Here is a 24,772-nt window from a genome sequence, read left to right as displayed (position 1 = left end):
AAAAAAATTTTATGAAATTTTTTCCCAAAAATTGATTTATTCCAATTTTTTTTTAATTCGAATATTTTTTTTCGAAAATTTTTTTTCTGTGTGACTTGACATACGAGCGCTTTGAAATACAAGCCAAAACTGAAACTAAAAAAACTATATTGACAAAAATTCAAAATTTCAATCAAAACTGCAACCCTTTTGGTCAACTTAATAAAAAAACTTTAAATTAAAACAATAAAATTTATTAACAAAAAATTCACAAAACTTGGTGCAAATGCAAAACCAAAAATTGGTTTCAACCCATTTTATTTTTCTGTTTTTCTGAAGAATAAGTAACAATATCAAAAACACAATTCAATCCCACAACCAAATTTTTGGCAACACTCAAATTGCCAGCAAGTTTCCAAGTGCCTTCTGGCAACAAAAAAGCAGGAAACAAATCCTCATCCAAATGGTAATTCACATGGTAATTATCCTGCAACAAAAAAAAAAACAAAAAAAAAATGGGGTCACCAATAGGTCAAACCATAAAAAAACACATTTACCACTAACCGCTGGTATAGGACAACGTTTTGGAAAATTTCCTCCTTCTTTTTGAAATTTGGCCACAATCGGCTGGGCAAATTTGGCGACAAAATTGGTGACAAATGAGGAATTGTTGTTGGTGACTTTTGCAGATTCCAAAATTGGGCAAAGTTGTAATTTTACGAGAGGAAAATGTTCTTTGTAACGATTGCTCATACGTTTGTATAATTGTCCTTCGCCCTTGATAAAAAAAATAATAATGTTAGGTAGATGCATCAAAATTTGGTACCAAATTTTCAGTAGTTAATTTCAATTATTGTTATTATCAATTTGTTCATTAGTAGAGTATATTTTTTATTTTTAGTTTGTTCGTCAGTAGTCCTTTCTTTATTTTTATTAGTTTGCTCGTCAGTAGTGTTTCTTTTTTATTTTTATTATTAGTTTGTCAGTAGAGTCTATTTTTTGTTTAAGTTTGCTCGTCAGTAAAGTCCCTTTATTATTTTTGTTATTAGTTTGTTTGTCAGTAGAGTCTTTATTTAATTTTATATTAGTTTGTATGTCAGTAGAGTCCCTTTTTTATTTATATTCTTAGTTTGTACGTTAAAAGAGTCCCTTTTCATTTATGTTATTAGTGTGTACGTCAGTACAATTCTTTTTGTAGATTCTTAGTTTTCTCATGACTAAAATCACTTTTTTTTAATTTGCTCGTCAGTAGAGTCCGTTTTATAAATTCTGTTTCCTCGTCAGTAGAGTCCCTTTTCTAAATTCTCTTAGCTCGTCAGTAGAGTTCATTTTTTTCTGAATTCTGAATGTGTAATTTTTCATCCCTAACAAAATTTGTTTGTTTGTCAGTAGTGTTCGTTTTCATTTCTAGAATATTATATCATTAAGTACTTTTTAAATTAATTTTCATTTGGCTCGTTGGTAGAGTCTTTTTTAAAATTCTGTTTTCTTGTCAGTAGTATTCTTTGTTTAAAATTCTATTTGCTCGTCTGTAGAGTCCTTTATTTTAAAATCTGTTTGCTCGTCAGTAGAGTCCCTTTTTAATTTCCCGTAGGGTAAGTTATAGTAATCGCAAAAAAATCGACAAAGAAATTGTTTATATATCTTTACGTTTCAAAGGTTTCTGAATATTTTGCCACACCTTAAAAAAATAAATGTATGTGAGTGCGGATACAAATTTTCGTCGACGATTTCGGGAACACGGATGAAGCGATTTGAATAATTCAAATAGCATTCGATTCGTATTGATAAGGAGACTTGCTTATTAGTTTTTGGCGAAGGCAGGTTTAGCCGTTCCGAAGGTACGGGCCAAAAAGTGCCCAAAACGGTAACTCAGTTTTTAACGAAGCGTCCGATTTAAATAATTCAGAAAATATTTTACTTGTATTAACAAGATGTTAAGAACTGATCAGATTTTCATGAAGGCAGGTCTAGCTGTTTCGGAGATCTAATAAAAAAAGTAAATAAAAATGCCATTTGGCGGTCAAAAATGATCATTAGATATATGCACATCAAATTATCAGATATTTTATAAAGATTTTAACAATAAGTATGAATTTTGTTTACATTCCTATGCGTTCCGTACCAATGCTTATCCGTTAGACGGCGGCGCGGCGCTTAAGCGCTTTTATATTTTATCTCTATGGAGTTAAAGCAGTACGATTGCGTTGGAAAAAAGTTCAGAATTTCCAAAAGATGTCAAAATAAAGCAAACATTTTTTTTTCAAAAAAAGTAATTTTTTGTTAAATTCATAGTTTCTCAAAAATCTTATTTTTTCGAAGTAAATTTTTTTCAAAAATGTTAATCGTTTTTGAAAAAATAACAATATTTAGTACGGGCAGTTCCAGCAATTTGCCTTAAGGCTAGATGCCACGTGCCCCACTAGTTGAATTTTATTAATAGTTTGTTCGTTAGTAGAGTCCCTTTTCTATTTTTATTATTAGTTTGTTTGTCAGTACAGTCCTTTTTGTAACTTAGTAGTTTGTACGTCAGTAAAATTACTTTTTTTATTTTGCTTGTCAATAGGGTCCCTTTTTATATTTTTATGATTAGTTTGCTGGCCGGTAGAGTCACTTTTTCTTAGTTTATTCGTCAGTAGAATATTTGTAATTATTTTAAAAATCGAATTTATTAAAGAACGGAGCATCCGATTTGAATGATTCAAAAAACATTTTGCTTGTATTGAAAAAGCGTATCGTTTTTAGAAAAAATTTTTTTTACTATTTTAAATTGTATTTTTTTAATTTGCAAGTTTTTTTTGAATATCGAAAATGATTTGCATACTAATTTTATTTCTTATAATCAAGAAATTATTATAGAAAAGTAATTTTGGGTTAAAAATTACCAATACTAAGCACAGTCTAAATGACAACTTGGTACAAATGTTTTTGCAAGTGCGTTTAGACTGTTCTTATACTGGAGCACTTTTCCATTTTTTTTATAAATTAAAAAAATGCAATTTTTAGTTGAAAATTTGAAAAATTACCCATACTAAGCACAGTCTAAGTGACAACCTGGTACAAATATATTTGCAAGTGCGTTTAGACTGTTTTTATACCGGAGTACTTTTCTAATTTTATGTAAATTATAAAAATGCAATGTTTAGATAAAATTCAAAAAATTACCCTGACTTAGCACAGTCTAAGTGACAACCTAGTACAAATATATTTGCAAGTGCGTTTAGACTGCTTTTGTACTACAGAACTTTTCCAGTTTTATGCTAATTATTATAGAAATGTAATTTTAGGCTTAAAATTCAAAAAATCACCCAATCTAAGCGCAGTCCAAGTGACAACCTGGTACAAATGTTCAGACAAGTGCGTTTAGACTGTGACTGCACTGGAGCACTTTTTAAATTTTATGTAAATTTTTAGTTAAAAATTTGAAAAATCATTATATAATTGTCCTTGGCCCTAAAATAATATCAGAGTTTTAGGATGCATCAAAATTTATTTACCACAAGGTTTTCCAAAGGTTTTTTGATCGTCACATTTACAAACATCGAAGCATAAGATCTGTTCAATTTTTGGACTTCCATTTTATGCAAAAAGGCCAAATTTGTGTTTATGTAATCTACATGAAGAGACTTCAACATCAATCTGTAGTTTCTCTAAAATTAGAGCCAAATGTTAATAAAACTTGAATAAAATTTAGGGCACTCCAAAATCTTACCCAACAGTTGACACCAACTATGAACAATATTATAAAAAATAACTTTTGGCAGTCCATTATCAAATGATGCAAATTTATCTCTTGTTGCACATATAAAAGTGCAGGATGTTTACATAAAAATGCAACAAGCAATTAACTTTGATTACTATTTTCCATCAATTACATTATATAAGTACGATAATTTTATGGTAAATAAAATAATTAACAAACTACTAGTCATTTGTGCCAATCATTAGCATATTATTGTAATTTGTTTGCAACTATCATAAGATTCTTCCTTGCTTTGTTTATATGTAAAATACGCCTGATCGCACGGCAAATATACAGACATTTTCACAGTTCTTTCTACCAGCATAAGATAGCGTTGCCAGGACAACGCTATTTTATAAGTTCTGTTTCTGTTTAATTCCCAGCTTGGTAAAGCCCATAATTACTTTCTTCAACCTTCCTGGAAAAATTCTACCCAAAGGCTGCCCTATACCACCAGTAAGTGAATAAATAGAAACACACTTATTAATGCAATATTCGTGATACGGAACCCTATTGCCTTGTTAAAGATTTTAATATAATATTGTTAAACTTCTCGTCGAGACCTTTCATTTGATACCCCACATCGATTTTTACCTCACGAAAATATTTCTGGCCTTAACTCGGCCCACTGTACTATTTATAGTACAAAGAAATGCACAAGCTTTTATTAAATCTGCTGTAACTTTTGAACGGTTTGTCCAAAATAATTGAAATATTCATCATTATGACATATAATATTGTTAAACTTTTCTCGAGACCTTTCATTTGATACCCCACATCATTTTTTGCCCTATGAAAATATTTTTGGCCCTAACTTGGCCCACTGTACTATTTACAGTGCAAAGAAATGTACAAGCTTTTATTAAATCTGCTGTAACTTTTCAGCGGTTTGTCCAAAATAATTGAAATATTCTGCAAAATTATAGAAAATTAAACAATATATTTTTCTCTCTGACATTATGAGATGTTAAATCATGATTACATGTTGCTTTTATAAGGTTTTGGTAGTCATTTTCTTTTAGTGCTTGTCGAGACCTTTCGTTGGATATCCAACATCATTTATTACTATATTTACCATTATAATGTCACCAAAAAAAATTTAGTACGGAACCCTGTTCAAGGTTTCAAGTATTATATTCCCATAGTGCTCGTCGAGACCTTTTATTTGATACCCCACATCGTTTTTTACCATACAAAAATATTTTTGACCACAATCAGGCCCACTGTACTATATACGCATTTATTTATTTCATGAATTGCTTGTAACTTCAGAACGGTTTGCCAGAATTAATTCAAATATTCTGCAAAAATAAAGTAAATTAAACTATATTTTTTCATTATGTCATTATAAGATGATAAATCATGAATATGAATCCCTGGTGCTTTGTTAAGGTTTCGACTGAGATATTCTAAAAGTGCTCATCGAGACCTTTCATTTGACACCCCACATCATTTTTTCACTATATGAAAATATTTTGGCCCTAATTCGGCCCACTGTACTATTTACAGTACAAGCGTGTGCATTTATTTATTGAATTACTTGTAACTTCTAAACGGTTTGCCCGAAATGATTGAAATATTCTGCAAACTTTTAGAAAATTAAACATTCTGTTCGTTCTTCTATCATTATGAGACTCTAGAACAACTCTTTCTACTTAAAAATCATGATAATAATGCAAAACATCACCCGAAAAATAGAATTGAAAATAGTAATCATAATTAATGATAAATGTTCAATCCGCAATCGTTATAGAAAAAAATAGGTTAGTCAAAGTTCAATTGTATACGTTTAAAATTTGTACAAACTTAAATGATGTATTTAAATAAAATTTAAAAAAAAAATTCTTTTTTGGAATCTTAGTACTTTGTAACATACGACCAATGGGTTGAGGAAGTAGAGGTCAAATAATAGGTTGTCAAATATCTCCCTTCCGCCTTTTTGTATTATAAACCAAGAGCAAAAAAGCGGAAGGGAGATATTTGACAACCTAATATGTGTTTGTTCAAAAATAGGCATGTGGGGTATCAAATGAAAGGTCTCGACGAGCACTATTCAAATATCACATTCGCAGACTCGACAAACCAATATAGTTGCCATTACAAGTATACCGAGTTGCTGTAGGGCTTTACAAAATTAAACAATTATATTGCTTATGTAATTTAACACAACTTTGTCGAATGTTGCATTCAAATCGGACAAACCGTTCAAAAGTTACAAAAGATTTAATATAAAGACGACCAATGGGTTGCAGCAATCGAGGTCAAATATGTGTTTGTTTAAAAATAGGCATGTGGGGTATCAAATGAAAGGTCTCAACGAGCACCATTTAAATATCGCATTTACAGACTCAAAAAAAAACAATATAATTACAAATACAAGTATACAGAGTTGCTGTAGGGCTTCACAATATCAAACAATTATGTAGCTTATATAATTTACATAAACTTTGTCGAATGTTGCATTCAAATCGGACGAACCGTTCAAAAGTTACAAGAGATTTAACAAAAAGACGACCAATGGGTTGCAGCAATCAAGGTCAATTATATATTTGTTCAAAAGTAGGCATGTGGGGTATCAAATGAAAGGTCTCGACGAGCACTATTCAAATAACACATTTACAATGTTAAAAAAATTGTTCTGGTCTAATTATAAGAACAAAAACCACAACCAATTATTCTTTAACCCATTTTATTTTTCTGTTTCTCAGAAGAATAATTGACAATATCAAAAACAACATTCAATTTCAAAATAAAAACATTGGGCATAGTCATATTGGCAACAGCTTTCCAAGTGCCTTCTGGAAGAAAAAACGCGGGCGACAAATTCTCATCGTAATGATAATTCAGATGGTAATTATCCTGGAAATAGACAAACATAAAAATTTGATGTTTACTGCTTGATATCAATCTATCACAAACCGCTGATACTGCGCAACGATCAGGAAACTTTTGGTCGCCTTCTCGAAATTTGGTGATTATTGGCAGCAAAAATTTGGACACCAAATTTGAAACAAATTGTGAACTTTGGGTGACTTTTAAAGATTCCAGGAGAGGACACAGTTGTAATTTTATACTGGGAAATTGTTCTTTGTAACGATTGCTCATACGTTTGTATAACTGTCCTTCACCCTTGATTATAAATCAATTTTTACCAAAGTTACATAATTATACATACATATATATATATATATATATATATATATATATTTATATATATATTACCATTGCCTTATTAACTGGTTTCAATAACGTTCCATTCAAAATAACAGACGAATAAGTCCTGTTTAATACTTTAATACTGATTTGATGTGGCAACAAATATTCTGGATTATGATAATCTAAGTTCAAACCACGAAAAATAACTCTATAGTTGGTCTAAACATTAAAAAAAATACTACATATTAATTAACCATTAATTAATTAGTTTATACTTCCACTTCTTACCCAACAATTAGTGTTAATAATAATTATTGAAAAAAATGTGAAAAACTTTGTTGAAAACATTTTTGTATGAATTGCAAGGACTGAGTGACTAGTTGAAACATTGCATGATTGCAAATTTTCAAGATTTCAATTATAGATTAATAAATCAAAATTGTTGCAGAAATTATACAAAGTATCACACATATGAGATAAACATAGAACTAATGTGCTTTACACTATTTATTGTTTTCCGTACTCAACAAATGGCCTACTATGCTTAAATCTATCGCTAATTGAATAACTAATTGTTTTATTGATCGAGATATTAATTGAATCATTAATGAATACAAAGAAAATTGCAATTAAATTCTGATTATCCAAACAAAACTCCAAGTAAATCTGAATTAACTTCAAATTGAATACAAATCAAATACTAATTGATCCTAACTAAATGCAACTTGACTGCAGTTCTATTTCAAAATCCGATTAAATTATAATTCAATTCTGAATAAAGTTAAATTTTTATTAAATTTTAATTCAAACTAAATTTTAATTTAATGCCAATTAATATCCTATTAAATCTCAATTGATTAATTTCTTAACTAAATTGAACTGAAATTAAATAAAATAATTTTTAATCAAAATCACTACTAAACCCGAATTCAATCTAAATTTAATAAAAAATAAATACTAATTAAATCCCAATTGATTTTTGATCGAATATTTATTGAATCCTAATTTAATATCAATTAAATACAAATAATAAACAAACTACACTCTAATTGAATTCTAGTTAAATCCAAACTAAATCGAGATTAACTTCCTTTTGAATCCAGAATAAATTGCAACTAAATATTAATCAAATAAAGAATCTACTGCTTGGCAATATCCCTAATGAATCCCAATTCGAACCTAATTAAATAAAAATAAATGAATCAAAATTAAACCTAAACGAATCACTAATCTTATTAAATCACATCCTAAATCCAAATTAAATACTAACTAATTTTTCATGAAATCGTAAACAATTTCAAATTAAAATATCAACTAAATTTCAATAGAATCTTAATTATATCAAAATTAAATACTAATTAAATCAGAATTAATTAATTTTCAATTGAATCTTAACAATACTCATAATAAATACAAATAAAAAACATCTGAATCCAATTTATCTACAACTTATATTTAAATAATAAACACTATAATTAAATCTAAATTGATTTTTCATTAAACCACAAATTAAACACAAATAAAAACAAATTGCAACCAATTTAATTACTATTTAAATTGAAGTAAATCCTAACTAATTCCATATTAAAAACAGGTCAAGTTCAAACAAAGTTCTAATTGATCTGCAATTAAATCTCAATTAATTTCTAATTAAAACCAAATTATTGTTAGAGTAAACCGGAAATAAATCCAAGTTGAAACCCATTTAATCAATTAATTATAAGTGATTGATAATTGCATCCTAACTAATTACAAAATAAATACACATAAAAAACCAATTAAATCCAATTTAACTTTTGGAATTCAATTACAGTTTAATTAGAATTTAATTTGAATTTGGTCAGAGTTTAATATGAATTTAGTTAGGATTTAATTAGAATTTGAATGTTAATTAAATTGGATTTATGAGGTTTTTTATTTGTATATATTTTGTAATTACTTAGGTATCATTTATAAATCAATTTATATTTATAATTGATTTCAACTTGGATTTCTTAACGATTTACATAAAAAATAATTAGAATTTATTTGGGATTGAATTAGATATGAATTAGAATTTAATTAACTTTTACTTTAATTTATTTAGAATTTAATAAAAATTTAAATCGTAATTAAATTGGATTTAATTCATTTCTTAGTTGTAATTATTTTATTTACAATTAGGATGCAATTAAATTTAGATTTAAGATTTAATACATATTTTAATAATAAATTAATTATGATTTCATAAGAGTGCATTGTGAATTTATTTAGAATTTTATTAGTATAGATTTAGTATAATTATTGAATTATGTTTAATTAATATTTAGTTATGATTCAATTAGGAGATAATTGGTATAATGATTACAAACTAAATTGTTATTTGATTAAGATTTAATTACAGTTTATTTTGGAGTTAGTTGGGATTTAGTAGGAATTTAATATGGATATAATCAGTTTTTTATTAGGATTTAATTTGACTTAATTAGGATTCATGAAGGAATGAATTTGGATTTAATTAAGAATGAATTAGCGTTTAATTATGACTTGTTTATTATTCCATTGGGATTTATTCAGGATTTAATAAAGTTTTGGTTTAATTTAAAGTGTAATTTAATACAAATTTAGTTTGTTTCACTGATTAAGATTTAATTTATTTTTAACTGCGATTTAAGTTGGATTCATTCAAGATTTCAATACAATTTAATTTGGATTTAGTAAGAATTCAATTTGCATTCTGAGAGAATTATTTTGGATTGAATATATTTTTATTTGAAATAAAATTAGAATTAGGATTTAATTTAGATTTAATTTAAATTTAATTTGTATTCAACTTGAATTCAATTGGTATTTTTGGATGATTAGAATTTAATTATGATTCACTTACGATTCGAATTGAATTTCTATTTTTTTTTTAATAAAGTAGAATTTAAGATGAGCATTAAATTTAACAGAATTTAAATGAGCTTTAATTAACATTTGATTATGATCTATTTAAAACTCGATTTGAATTTAATTAGAATTTAATTTATATTCAACTGGAAATCAATTTGTACTTTCTTGTTATTAATTTAATTACTATATGCCAATAAAATTCTAATAAAACTCAGATTAAATTTTAATAATTAGAATTTAATTGGGATTGAAATAAGATTTAATTAGATATAATAAAATTTAATTTTGATTTAGTTAAATTATTACAAATGAAAAACAATTGGAAGTGATACTCTTTATTAGAAGTGATAGTAACCATAAAAGTGGTAATAAAGTATGATGTTGTGGTAATATTTGATATAAGTGGTAGAATTTAAAGTTAAAACAATTTTGTTAACCCATTCTATTTTTTTGTTTTTCCGAAGAATAAACGACAAGATCAAAAACGACATTTCCTTTAGCAAGAACCACATTGTTCATAGACATCGAGGCAATAATTTTATAGGTGCCTTCTGGAAGCAAAAACACTGGCACCAAATTCTCATCAAAATGGTAATTCAGATGGAAATTTTCCTGAAATTGACAAATATGAAAATTGGACATTTTTAGAACATTTTTAAACCGATTCTGCCGCATAACAGACCAATGTTATGGCAAGGCTATGTTATGAAGAACTTTCCATACAAATTCGTTCTGGATATTGACAAAAGCCATGCGGGTTGCGGTGCAGTCAGGCGTATTTCTCAGGTCAGATAGAAAACCTAACGTAGAAACCGCACAAATGTCAAATAAACGATGTTAAATAACAGGATGTTCCTGACTCAGCTTCATAACATACAAGTGACTTTGCAGTTTACGTAGAAAACGCCTGAATGCACAGCAAATACATTATATTCTGACAGTTTTCAGTATAATTCAGTAGCATAATGTATGTAAGTTGGAGCATAACATGGCCTTGCCATAACATTGGTCTGTTTTACGGCAGAATCGGTCAGTAGAGTCCCTTTTTATCTTAATATTTTTAAGCAATATCATTTTCTAGCTCAATTTTAATTTGCTCGTCAGTAGAGTCCTTTTCGTCAAATTCAATTTTAATTTAGTAAATAGAGTCCTTTTTTAAACATTTAAATTTGGTTGTCAGTATAGTCCTTTTTATCTTAGTATTGAAATTTAATCGTCAGTAGAGTTTTTTTGTGTTAAATTTGGTCGTCAGTAGATTTTTAATTTGCTTGTCAGTAGAGTCCCTTTTCCTCATATTCATTTTTAATTTGCTTGTCAGTAGAGTCCTTTTCTTCTTAAAAAATAAATATGCTCGTCAGTAGAGTCCTTTTCTTCTTAAAAATTTAATATGCTCGTCAGTAGAGTCCTTTTCTTCTTAAAAATTAAATACTCTCGTCAGTAAAGTCCTTTTCTTCTTAAAAATTAAATATGTTCGTCAGTAAAGTTCTTTTCTTTTTAAAAATTAAATTTGGTCATCAGTAGAGTCCTTTTCCTCTTAAAAATTAAACTTGGTCATTAGTAGAGTCCTTTTCTTTTTAAAAATTAAATTTGGTTATTGGTAGTGTCCTTTTATTTTTAAAAATTAAATATGCTCGTCAGTAGAGTCCTTTTCTTCTTAAAAAATAAATATGCTCATCAGTAGAGTCCCTTTTTTCTGAAATAATAATATACTGTATTATCCTAAATCTGGTAGATAGTAGAGTTCCTTCTTTCTCGTAATATTAAACTAACATATTTCCTTATAAATTTAATTTGCTCGTCAGTAGAGTTCGTTTTATTCAAATCCAAGTTAAATTTGCTCGTCAGTAGAGTCCCTTCTTAAACTAAAATTTTATTCAATAATAATGCAATGCAGTGACCGATTCTGCCGCATAACAGACCAATGTTATGGCAAGGCTATGTTATGAAGAACTTTCCACACTAATTCGTTCTAGATATTGACAAAAGCCGTGTGGGTTGCTGTGCAGTCAGGCGTATTTCTCAGGTTGTGGGATAGAAAAATTAACTTAGTAACCGCACAAATGTTAAAAACAACTATGTTAGACTTGGTCTTTATTACTCAGCTTCATAACATACGAGTGACGTTGCAGTTTACGTATAAAACGCCTGAATGAACAGCAAATACATGGACATTTTGACAGTATTCAGTATGATAGATCTGTTTTAAAGCAGAATCGGCCCATAGGTCTTTTATTACCGTTGGTACAGGACAACGATCGGGAAATCTTTGGCCACCTTCTCGTAATTTGGCCAAAATTGGCCGAAATACTTTGGCCACAACATTGGTGACAAATGCAGAACTGCTGTACACTTTTGATGAATCGAGGAGAGGACACAGATCCAATTTTATGTATGTAAGTTGTTCTTTGTAACGATTGCTCATACGTTTGTATAATTGACCTTCGCCCTTGAGGATAAAAAACTTTGTATATTATATATATATATATATATATATATATATATATATATATATATATATATATATATTTATATATCTTATTATTACCACCAAATTATCACAAGGTTTTGTCACAGTCCAATTCATAAAAGCAGTTGTATAAGTCCTGTTCATTTTTTTAATTTTGAACTCATGAGGAGTGATATAATCAGTGTTACAATATTCCAAATTTAAAGACTTAAAAATAAGTCTATAGTTGTTCTAAAAATTAAAAAAAATTACCACCAAATCAATTAATTATTAGCCAACAACTTCCAAGTCTTACCCAACAGTTGGTGTTAATAATTATTATTGCAAAAATTATAAAAAGTGTAGAAAATATCGTTGGAGACATTTTTGTGTGAATTGTAGCAAAAGACTGAAAATGATTAGTAAAAAATAACTTTAGAGGTTGTCAAGATTTTAATTTTAGATTGATAAATCAAAAACAGGATGACTGTCGATTTCCTTTGCAATTATTTTTTTGCAATGATTTGCAACTATGTCTAATTTTGATTGTAATTTTAAGAAAAATAATTCAAACACTAACAGTTTAACATTATTAAATTAAACTCAACAGAAAGTAATTCTAATTCACTTCTAACCAAATTCAAACTAGATCCAAATTAATTTCAAATTGAATCCCAAATGAATCCTAATCACATCCTAACAAAATTCTCTCTAAATCCTAACCAAATCCAAGTCAATTCTGAACATAATACAAATTAAATCCAAAATATATTATATAACTAATACAAACTAAATTCTATTTAAATTCTAACTAATTCCTAATCAAACTCTACTTAAATCTAAGTTAAATTTGAACTAAATTCACTTTGAATCCAAACTAAATCCTAATTGAATTCTACTCAAAGTATAATTGAATTCTAACTATTTCCCAATCAAATTCGACTTAAATCCAAATTAAATCTAAGTTAAACCGAACTAAATTCATTTTGAATCCAAACTGAATCCTAATTGAACTCTACTCAAAGTATAATTAAATTCTAACTAATTCCCAATCAAATTCGACTTAAATCCAAATTAAATTTAAGTTAAATCCAAACTAAATTCACTTTGAATCCAAACTGAATCCTAATTGAATTCTACTCAAAGTATAATTGAATTCTAACTAATTCCCAATCAAATTCGACTTAAATCCAAATTAAATTTAAGTTGAATCCAAACTAAATTCACTTTGAATCCAAATTAATCAAAGTTAAATTTGAAATAAATTCACTTTGAATACAAACTAAATCCTAATTAAATTCTACTATAATTATAATTAAATTCTAACTAATTCCTAATCAAATTATACTTAAATCCAAATTAAATCTAAGTTAAATCCAAACTAAATTCACTTTGAATCCAAACTAAATCCTAATCGAATTCAACTCAAATTATAATTGAATTTTAACTAATTCCTAATCAAATTTTACTTAAATCCAAATTAAATCTAAGTTAAATCCAAACTGAATTCACTTTGAATCCAAACTAAATCCTAATTGAATTCAACTCAAATTATAATTGAATTCTAACTAATTCCTGATCAAATTCTACTTGAAACCGAATTAAATCTTAGTTAAATCCAAACTAAATTCAATTGAAATCCAAACTAAATCCGAATTAAATTCAACTCAAATTATAATAGAATTTTAACTATTTTCTACAGTCAGCAACGAGCGTTCGAACGATAAAGACCTCAGTGTTGAATAGTGAGTAATCCGTAGCAGGTAGTTGAAATAGTGACATCATGGATAGCGGACCCTACGGAGAGGGTCCCGACGACGACCGTGAACAAATACAATTAGGTCCGTGCATAGGAAACGCATTGCGTATATGTTATGGAGAAGATATGGAAACTGAATCAAACGCTAATTTAAATAATTTAAATAGTGATGTTACACCCAAAGGAACAATCAATTCAGTGCAAGAAAGTGACGTTGTATCAAACAACGAAATGAAAACAATAACAAATCTAGAAACGACTCGAGGGAAAAACAGTGCTAGTGAAAATCTCACAGGGGACAAACCTTCCCAAGAAACTATTAATAATAATGAGGTAATTAATATTAATGAAAATTTAAAAACCAACGATAAGATTAATGAGAATACATATGAAAAAAATAATCAATCGAGAAATACTAAAGTATTTAAAACAGTGTCATACACAGAAAAAGACATAGGACCATTTTTAATTTATGTGGAATCGATGAACAAAAACATAGGCAAACTACACCACATGGCATTAGGAAGAAAGATATTTAACAAGCACCCAGAGATGGACAAATATATAAAGGAAATTAAAGCTATCGGAATTAACAAAATCAAAATTGAATGTTATGACTACAAATTCACAAACAAGTTGGTAGCGGACCACATATTCTCAGAGATCGGCGCAAGGGCATATATACCACTATCTACTGTAATAAAAAAGGGAGTAATATACGACGTAGACACCGAGCTATCAGAAGAACATATTTTGAAACATATAAAATCTGAAGTGGAAATATTAGAAGTCAAACGAATTCTTAAAAAACAAAACAACGATTATGTAAAAACGCCCGTATGCGTTCTAACTTTCAGAGGCCAAAGGTTACCTGAGAAAGTAACAATACATGCGGTGAAGTGTCGGGTGAGTCAATACAACAAAATAATCCAATGTTATAACTGTTTACGGTATGGTCACGTGACCACACAGTGCCGAAGTAGTGTCAGGTGCGGACATTGTTCGGGTAACCACAACTACAAGGAGTGCGATAACAGGGAGGAAGAGCCCAAATGTGCATTATGTGGCAATGGACATCAGGCAATTAACAAAAATTGCGAAGTCTACAAAAAACAAATTAAATTAAAGGAAATAATGGAATTTAATAATGCAAGTTATAATGAAGCAAAAAGGATTTTAGAGAACCGCCCCTACGCAAATATAATTACAACTAGACTAGACTTACAAAACAAAAAAGTTTTTCCCGATATTCAAGATCACCAACAACGCACAAGAGATAAAGAACCAGAAAATACGGAAGTGAATCAGCCCAAGAAACGGAGACTACACAATACTAGCGTTGAGACACCAGCCATAGACAACAGCATTAAAAACTCTAATAATAACAATAAAACAGAAAACGATGCACGAAAAGCGTCACCTAATATAAATAAAATACCAATTAAAAAAATGAAAACGTAAACACGAAAATGACAAAAGAGGACAACAGAGACAAAACGAAAGAGAAGGATGTTAGAACGACAAATATACAGAAAAGAGGAATACAACCAAATCCAAGCACATCAGAGCAAATATCTCTGAATCACATAATCAAAAGACTAAAGGATGTTTTTAACCCTACCAACCAAAAAAATAATCAAGTGCTAATGGCCATAATTAATAGGATGGAAAGAGATCAGATAAACCTAACAAATCCGAAATGACAAGAATGACACAGGAATTGAAAATATTGCAATACAATTGTAGATCAGTGTTTGCCAATAAAGGCTGCATTGAACATTTTCTATACGAGGAAAAGATTCAAATAGCGGCCTTCTCAGAAACATGGTTAAAAGGTGGTAACAACTGCACTTTCAGAGGTTACAAGATCTTCCGCAACGATAGAAATGATGGATATGGAGGTACGGCTATAATAGTCAAGGATAATATCACGGTACTCAATACAGAGAACATTAATATAGGCACAATAGATGTAAACAAGTGCCAAATCAAAAGAATAACACTTATGTTCTGTAACACCAAATTGACCATTATATCCATTTATGCACCAAACAGCAATATCTCAGTAAGTCAATGGAATCATATATTGTCACAGTTCCAAAACCCATTCATTTTGTGCGGTGATTTTAACGCCCACCATTATGCATGGGGAGGTAAATGGAATAGCAGAATGGGAAATAATTTACTAGAATCCGTAGAGTCCAATGACTTATTTATACTCAATGATGGAAATCCAACTTTGAGATCTAAAAACAATTTTACAGCAGTTGATATATCATTTTGCTCTCGAGTGTAATCGATGAGTCTCTGGGCTCAGATCATTACCCCATAATTCTAACTCTGAAACAAAAAGAAGTTCCACAACTCCAAAATAACGATCTTGGATGGAACCTCAATAAAGCAGACTGGGAAAAGTATCAAATACATCTAGAAGATGAACTAAATGGATTTTGTGTAAGTGACCCCGTAAAAGCGTACACAGATTTTATACGGATAATTAACTCAGCGGCAGAAAAAAGCATTCCAAAAAGGAAAAAATTGATAAATACTAGGTTCATTAAACCAGTGTGGTGGGATGACGAATGCAATCAGCTAATAAAGGAACGGAGAGAGGGTGAAAAAGCTTATAGACAGGAATCCAACTATAAAAACTATTTAACGTGTGAGAATATAAACAAGAAAATCAAAAACATTTTCAGGAAGAAGAAAAAAGACAGTTGGAAGGAATACGTCAATAAAATGAATCCAAATACTTCAGTCAAAGAAGTATTTGGAATGATTAGACGTCTCAAGAAACACACGAACGGGACCGACACATATAGTAATATCCCTGAAGAAATTAGTGAGGAAATCATCGACTATCTATCACCACCGGGTGCCAAAAATGACTTAGGCAATGGAAATAAAACTGTCCTGGAAAGAGAAACAAACAATCTGATGGAACCATTCTCATTGTGGGAACTGGAAATAGCTATCAAGAGGAGCAACAACACAGCTCCTGGAAAAGACGGCATATCATATTCAATGATTGCAAATTTGACACCACAAGCTAAAAGTATACTGGTAGATATAATTAATAAAGTGTGGCTGAATCCAGAAGCAATAGAAGATTGGGGGCAACAAGTGATAATACTTATCAGAAAAATGAATAAACACCCAAATTTAGTTTCATCGTATAGACCCATATCTTTGGCTTCCTGCATTGCAAAAGTCAAAGATAGAATGATCAAGAGAAGATTAGAATGGTGGGTAGAAAAGTATGACATACTTCCCAAATCCCAATGTGGATTTAGAAAGGGCATGGGAACATATGACAACCTAACGATCTTTATATCAGATCTATATCTATCAATGGCAAAAAACAACTATGTCGTTGCTCTATTTAGCGATATTAAAGGTGCGTACGATAACGTCCTACCAGAGGTGCTGGAAGATACTCTGGCTAACACTGGACTACCAGGAAAATTCATAAACTCAATTACGACCAACATCCGAGAAAGAAAGATATTTTTCCGAATAAATGGGAAACTGATAGGGCCGAGAAAAATCTACAAAGGCCTACCACAGGGAGAAATTCTTAGCCCCATCTTATACTCAATTTATGTAAGAGACATAGAAAAAATATGGGAAACAGGTACCAAAATATTACAATTTGCAGATGACGTCGTGATATATATAGAAAAATCAAGCCTCCAGGAAGCCTATGAGGTGATGAGCCGTAACATAGATCTCTTCCACGAATGGCTCGCAAAGAAAGGACTTGAATTGTCGGACGAAAAAAGCTCAATCGGAATCTTTACAAGACGCAGGAAGCTAGAAGAAAGAACAGCACTAACGACTAAATACCATACAATCAAAATACAAGAAAATAATAAATTTTTGGGCGTCACATTCGACAAAAACTATCTTTCAAAGCACATATAAATCAAGTAATCACAAAAATTGAGCCAAAAATCAACATTTTACGTATGGTAAATAGGACATGGTGGGGAGCTCACCCTACCACAGCCCTGAATTTGTATAAAACAATAATTAGACCATCATGGGAGTATGGAAGTCTAGCTTTCAGTAACTCTTCTCACTGCAGAAAGCTAGAAAAAATTCAATATAAATGTTTGAGACTGTGCATAGGGGCAATGATCTCCACACCTACAAACGCCTTGTTGGTGGAATGTGGAGAAATGCCTTTACATTCAAGATTCCAATATTTAAGTGATAAATTTGTACTTAAAAAATACCAAGTACAAAATAATAGAACAATCGAAAATATCAAGAATGTAGCCATAGATACATTAACAAGTGACTATTGGAGAAATCGTCCAAAACCAAGCTTGGTATATAGCTATATAAAAGTAATTGAAACAAGAGGAGACACAAATAAATACAATAAACACCCGTATTATAACTTTTTCACATTAGACAACAGTTATACGATAGAAAAAATATTCAATACGAATACAATCAACATAGAGGATTATAAAGTTATATTTACAGACGGGTCAAAAATTAATAACAAAACTGGCTGCGCTTTATTTTATGAAAACGATAATATCAAAATAGGATATAAACTACCAGACTTCGTTTCAATTTGGTCAGCCGAGCTAATAGCTATAAAAAAAGCAATTGAATATATAGAAAGCCACAAAATCACTAAAGTAGTCATCGTTACCGATAGCAAAAGCTGCATAGATAAACTGAAAAATCTATTCCATACTAATCGACTAAGCGAGACATTAGTATATGAAGTATGGAATAGACTTATACAGCTATTGGAGAACGGGTATACAGTCAAATTATTATGGACAAGATCGCACTCCGGTTCTAGTGGAAACGATGAAGCGGACTCCATAGCAAAATGGGCAACAGAATACGGAACTATGATCAACCTAGCCACTAGGAAAGACTATATAAATAATTCAAAGAAAAAATACTGGACAAATGGCAAGAACAATGGAACAGATCGTCGGAAACAAAGGGACGACACTACAAGGCAGTCAACCCCAAATTGAAGACGAAACCGTGGTTCCGAAAATATGCAGATGAAAACAGAGGTACCATCGTAACAATAACAAGACTAAGGCTTAACCATGGCAACTTCCCTGCACACCTGAAGAGGCTGGGAATAATAGAGTCAGAATCATGTCCCTGTGGAGCATCAAGCGGAACATCTGAACACATCATACTAGAATGTAGTATATTTGAGGCAAGCAGGGCTAAATTGTTAGAGGAACTACACTCTATAAAAACACTGATTAAACCCTTTAATTTGACATCATTATTGCAAAATCTGAACTGTTATCCTAACATAATTAGGTTTATTAATAATAGTAAAATTAAGTTGTAAGTGACCAATATACTATATATGTTACCTGTATATTGTACATTATGTATGTGGCTAAATGTTTATCAGAGGCCAATAAAAAAAAAAAAAAAAAAAAAAAACTATTTTCTAATCAAATTCGACTTAAAATCAAATTAAATCTAAGTTAAATCCAAACTAAATTCACTTTGAATTCAAACTAAATCCTAATCAAATTCAACTCAAATTATAATTAAATTCTAACTAATTCCTAATCAAATTCTACTTGAATCTAAATTAAATAGAAGTTAAATCCAAACTAACTTCAATTGAAATCCAAACTAAATCCGAATTAAATTCAACTCAAATTATAATTGAATTCTAACTAATTCTAACCAAATTCGACTTAAATCCAAATTCAATTTTAGTTAAATCCAAACTAAATTCACTTTGAATCCAAACTAAATCCTAATTAATTTCAACTCAAATTATAATTGAATTCTAACTAATTCCTAACCAAGTTCGACTTAAATCCAAATTAAATTTAAGTTGAATCCAAACTAAATTCAATTGAAATCCAAACTAAATCCGAATTAGATTCAACTCAAATTATAATTGAATTTTAACTATTTTCTAATCAAATTCGACTTAAAACCAAATTATATCTAAGTTAAATCCAAACTAAATTCACTTTGAATCCAAATTAAATCCTAATTAAATTCAACTTAAATTATAATTAAATTCTAACTAATTCCTAATCAAATTCTACTTAAATCCAAATTAAATATAAGTTAAATCCAAACTAAATTCAATTGAAATCCAAACTAAATTCAACTCAAATTATAATTGAATTTTAACTATTTTCTAATCAAATTCTACTTAAGTCCAAATTAAATCTGAATTAAATCCAAACTAAGTTTAATTGTAATCGAAACTAAATCCTAATTAAATTCAACGCAAATTATAATTAAATTCTAACTAATTCCCAATCAAATTCTACTTAAAACCAAATTAAATTTGAATTAAATCCAAACTAAATTCACTTGAAATACAAACTAAATTTCAATTAAATTCAACTCAAATTATAATTAAATTCTAACTAATTCCTAATTAAATTCTACTTAAATCCAAATTAAATTTAAGTTGAATCCAAACTAAATTTACTTTGAATCCAAACTAAATCCTAATTAAATTAAACTCTAACTAATTTCTAATCAAATTCGACTTAAATTCAAATTAAATCAAAGTTAAATCCAAACTATATTCACTTTGAATCCAAATTAATTACTAACTATATTCAACTTAAATCCGAATTTGAATTTCAACTATTATCTAAACAAAATTGATTTAAATCGAAACTAAATTTAAACTAAGTCTCAATGAAATTTTATTTAAATCCTAACCAAAATCCATTTGAATCCTAATTAAATTTTCACTAATATCTATTGAAATATTACTTAAATCCAAACAAAATTTAAGTCACATCCAAAATAAATTTTAATTGAATTCAACTTAAATTATAATTAAATTCTAACTAAATTCCTAATCAAATTCTACTTAAATCCAAACTAAATCCTCACTCAAATCCTAACAAAACTACATTTGAATCCTAATTTAATTCCTACTAACTTCAAATAAAATTCTAGTTAAATACAGACTTAATACAAATTAGAAAATTAAATAAATAACAAATCCTAATTATAACGTAAATCAATATAAATCAAATCCTGAATAAATCAGAACAGAATACTAATTAAATCAAATTTAAATACAAACGAAATCGCGACTAAATTTTAGATGAATCCAAATTAAAAACAAATTAAACTGATGAAATCCAAATTGAATCTTGGTCAAATCCTAAGGAAATTAATATTAAATCATAACTGATTCCAAATTATATTATAAATAAATCTTAATAATATCCTAATAAAATTCTCTTTAAATCCAATTTAAATCCTAATCAAACCTTAGTCAATTCTAAACTAAATCCAAATAAAATCCAAACTATATTCTAACTAGATAAAAACTGAATTCTATTTAAATCCTATCGTAATTCAAATCAAATGTAACACTAAATCCAAACTATATTGGAATTGAATCCAAAACAAAACCTAATTTTATCTTAATAAAATTCTCTCTAAGTTCAAATTAAATCCTAACCAAATCCAAGTCAATTCTGAACTAAAACTAAATTAAATCCAAACTAAATTACAACTAAATATAAACTAAATTCAATTTAGATCCTAACTTAATCCAAATCAAATTCAAACTAAATTGGAATTGAATCTTAATTACATTCTAATAAAAAAAATTTTAAATCCAAATTAAATCCAAACTAAATTCTAACTAAATACAAACTAAATTCTATTTAAATCCTATCTTAATCCAAATCAAATTCAAACTAAATGCAAACTAAATTGGAATTGAATCCCAAATAAATCCTAATCATATACTAATAAAATCTCTCTAAATCCAAACTAAATCCAAATCAATTCTAACTAAATTCAAATTATATTCTTATAAAATACAAAATAAATTCTATTTAAATCCTATCTTAATCCAAATCAAATTCAAATTAAATGCAAACTAAATTAGAATTGCATCCCAATTAAAACCTAATCATATACTAATAAAATTCTCTCTAAATCCAAATTAAATCCTAACCAAATCCAAATCAATTTTAAGCTAAATTTAAATTAAGTACAAACTATATTCTAACTAAATACAAACTAAATTGTATTTAGATCCTATTTTAATCTAAATCAAATTCAAACTAAATGCAAACTAATGCGCTAAATTTTGAGAAATAGAATTTAGTTAGGATTTTCGTGAAATTTAATTTAAAATGGTGGATTTTGTAAACATTTCGATACGGGTAAATAGACGTACAATTACAAGATGTAATTATTTTCGACATGTTGTGTATAAATATCCGGAATAATTTTTATTTTAATCTAAAATTAAAATCTTCAATTTTTGATTGTATTTTGTTTTTTTGCAAAAAACCTACGCACAATCAATTTTCAAACGAAAGTCACAATTTATACGAAAATGTATCCGAAAAGATTTTTCACGTTTTGCCTTATTTTTGCAATAATTATTAACACCAACTGTTGGGTAAGATTTGTAAAATGTTAGATAATGATTATGTGTTACAATAGTCATTTTTTGTGATTTTAGAACAACTATAGAATTATTTTTCGTAATATGAACTTGAATTATTGTAATACAGAATATATTATGCCTCATGAGTTTAAAGTTAAAAGATTAAACAGGACTCATTCAAGTTTGATTATGAATGGAACGTTTGTGAAAACTATGGACAACCTAATGGTAATTTTACATAGATAATTATAAGTAAATTTTTTTTTATTATTATCAAGGGCGAAGGGCAATTATACCAACTAGTGAGCAATCGTTACAAAGAACAATTTCCACGTATAAAATTGGATTTGTGTGCTATTCTTGGATCTTTAAAAATCACCAACAGTTCCCCATTTGTTGCCAAAATTGCGTCCAAATTCATGTTGCCGCTGGTTGCCAAATTTCGTGAAAAAGGCCAAAAGTTTCCAGAAAGGTGTCCAATACGAACGGTTGGTGATAAATCAAATCCAGGACTAAAAATCCAAAGAATTTCTAATTTTTTTTGTTTATCTATTTTAGGATAATTACCATCTGAATTACCGTCACGATGATGATTTTTTGCCTGCGTTTTTTCTGCCAGAAGGCACTTGGAAAATTGTCGCCAATATGACTATGCCCAAGTTGATGATTGCTAGAGTGAATTTTGTTTTTGATATTGTCACTTATTCTTCTGAAAAACAGAAAAATAAATTGGGTTGAATGAATCTTTTAGCATATTTCTTAGCATTTGTTGTTTCATGAGTCACCAAGTTGACCTTGTACAGTTGTTTCAGTCGCCTACAATTCGTTTGGCGTGTATTAGTAAAAACAAATTGGAACAGTTAACATTTATATTTTAGATTTTAATTTATAATACACTGATGATGAGGCAACCTTGGTCTCGAAACGTTTGTAAAATTAATATTATTTAATAAATTAGTGCAATAAAAAAGAGTGTTGTTTGTTCATATTTCTGAATTAACATCTAACTATTCAGAATACATTTGTTATCTTATATCTAAAATGTACCATATAAAATTATAAATTACACATTATTAGTATTCAGTTAGGATTCACCTAAAATTTTTGTTGATCTCAATCAGGATTCAAACTGTATTTTGACCAGGATTTATTTTGAAGTCAATTTGTATTTAATTAATACATAACTAAGATATAATTAGTATTTAGCTTGGATTATTCAGAATTAAATTATAAACTGCTGAAGGTTCAGTTAGGATTTAATTAAGATATGATTAAAATTGGGATTGGATTTCTTCAGATTTCAGATAGAATTTGATCAGGATAAAATTTGGTTTTAATTCGGTATTTAATCTAGCTTCTAGATTTAATTAAAACTGATTGGAAGTTTATATTAAATTGAAATTTAAATTGTATTATATATAAATTTATAAATAAAACTCTTTCTCAATCTAAATTAAATAAAATCATTATATTAAATTCAACTTGGATTTAGTCAGGATTGATTTTAAATTCAGTTCGAATTTAGTCAAAATTTAATTGCGATTTAATTAGAATTTTGTTTGATTTCAGTTAGAATTTATGTAGATTTTATTTTGGATTCAACTTGGATTTAGTCAGGATTTATTTTGAATTTATTCTGAATTTAGTCAAAATTTAATAAAGATTTAATTGTAATTTTGTTTGATTTTAGTTAGAATTTATATAGATTTTATTCTGGATTCAAATTGGATTTAGTCAGGATTTAATCAGGATCAATTTCGAATTAAATTTGATTTCAGTTGGTATTTAGTTAGGATTTAAATTGGATTTCAATTCCGTTACTTTGTAATTAGTTAGGATTAAACTGAGATTGTGTTTGAATTGAATTAGAATTTATTTGAGATTTATTCAAGACCTAATGAGTATTTTATTAGGATTTATTATACATTTGTTTTGGATTACAATTTGTTGTAAATTGAATTTAATATACAAAATCGAACAATGACACTGAAAATTTAATTTTCGCACAATAACTTATTTTTTATGTCAAACTTCCGGAACGATGTTTGTTAATCTATAATTAAAATCATGAATAATTTTAATCGATTTTTTTTTTAATTTACGCACTCAGTATTATTTGGAAATTCTACGAAAATGTCTTCAAAAATATTTTTCACGTTTTGCATTATTTTTGCAATATTTGTTAACACCAACTGTTGGGTAAGACGTGGATGTTGTTAATTGATGGGTAATTAATACTGTGGTGATTTATTTTATTAATTTTTAGACCAACTACAGAGTTATTTTTCGTGCCTTGTACTTGGATTATTATAATCCTAAATATGCAATTCCACATCAGTTTGAAGTTAAAAAAATGAACAGGACCTACACAACTCTCATTATTAATGGAACATTTTTAAAACCCTTTGACAA

General features: G+C 28.4%; 2 protein-coding genes across 2 annotated transcripts; one reads left to right on the top strand and one right to left on the bottom strand.

Moving 5' to 3' along the window:
- Window positions 1-286: 286 nt before the first annotated feature.
- On the bottom strand, window positions 287-6,826 carry LOC113378502. The gene is made up of 4 exons (XM_026619042.1): window positions 6,641-6,826; window positions 3,477-3,629; window positions 544-756; window positions 287-466 (listed from the first exon to the last, which is right to left on the bottom strand). The coding sequence occupies exons 1-4, from the start codon at window positions 6,824-6,826 to the stop codon at window positions 287-289; spliced, it is 732 nt and encodes a 243-aa protein (XP_026474827.1).
- An 11,098-nt stretch (window positions 6,827-17,924) lies between these two features.
- On the top strand, window positions 17,925-18,965 carry LOC113378497. Its single transcript, XM_026619036.1, has one exon. The coding sequence runs from the start codon at window positions 17,925-17,927 to the stop codon at window positions 18,963-18,965; it is 1,041 nt and encodes a 346-aa protein (XP_026474821.1).
- The last annotated feature ends 5,807 nt before the right edge of the window (window positions 18,966-24,772 follow it).

This window comes from Ctenocephalides felis, unplaced genomic scaffold (genome assembly GCF_003426905.1).
Source record: "Ctenocephalides felis isolate EL2017-DRISC unplaced genomic scaffold, ASM342690v1 CF-g0.4_SCAFFOLD_01886, whole genome shotgun sequence".
In the NCBI taxonomy this organism is placed as follows: domain Eukaryota; kingdom Metazoa; phylum Arthropoda; class Insecta; order Siphonaptera; family Pulicidae; genus Ctenocephalides; species Ctenocephalides felis.
The sequence above is the reverse complement of the archived record's forward strand: the minus strand, read 5'-3'. Positions and strand labels throughout refer to the sequence as shown.

What these genes read in the sequence shown, in the direction of transcription:
- LOC113378502 (XM_026619042.1), bottom strand. Translation starts at nt 6,826, where the DNA reads ATGAGCAATCGTTACAAAGAACAATTTCCCAGTATAAAATTACAACTG. An exon ending in ATCGTTGCGCAGTATCAGCG is followed by an intron (nt 3,630 to 6,640) that starts GTTTGTGATAGA and finishes CTCTAATTTTAG; the next exon opens with AGAAACTACAGATTGATGTT. An exon ending in AACCTTTGGAAAACCTTGTG is followed by an intron (nt 757 to 3,476) that starts GTAAATAAATTT and finishes TTTTTTATCAAG; the next exon opens with GGCGAAGGACAATTATACAA.
- LOC113378497 (XM_026619036.1), top strand. Translation starts at nt 17,925, where the DNA reads ATGGTAAATAGGACATGGTGGGGAGCTCACCCTACCACAGCCCTGAAT.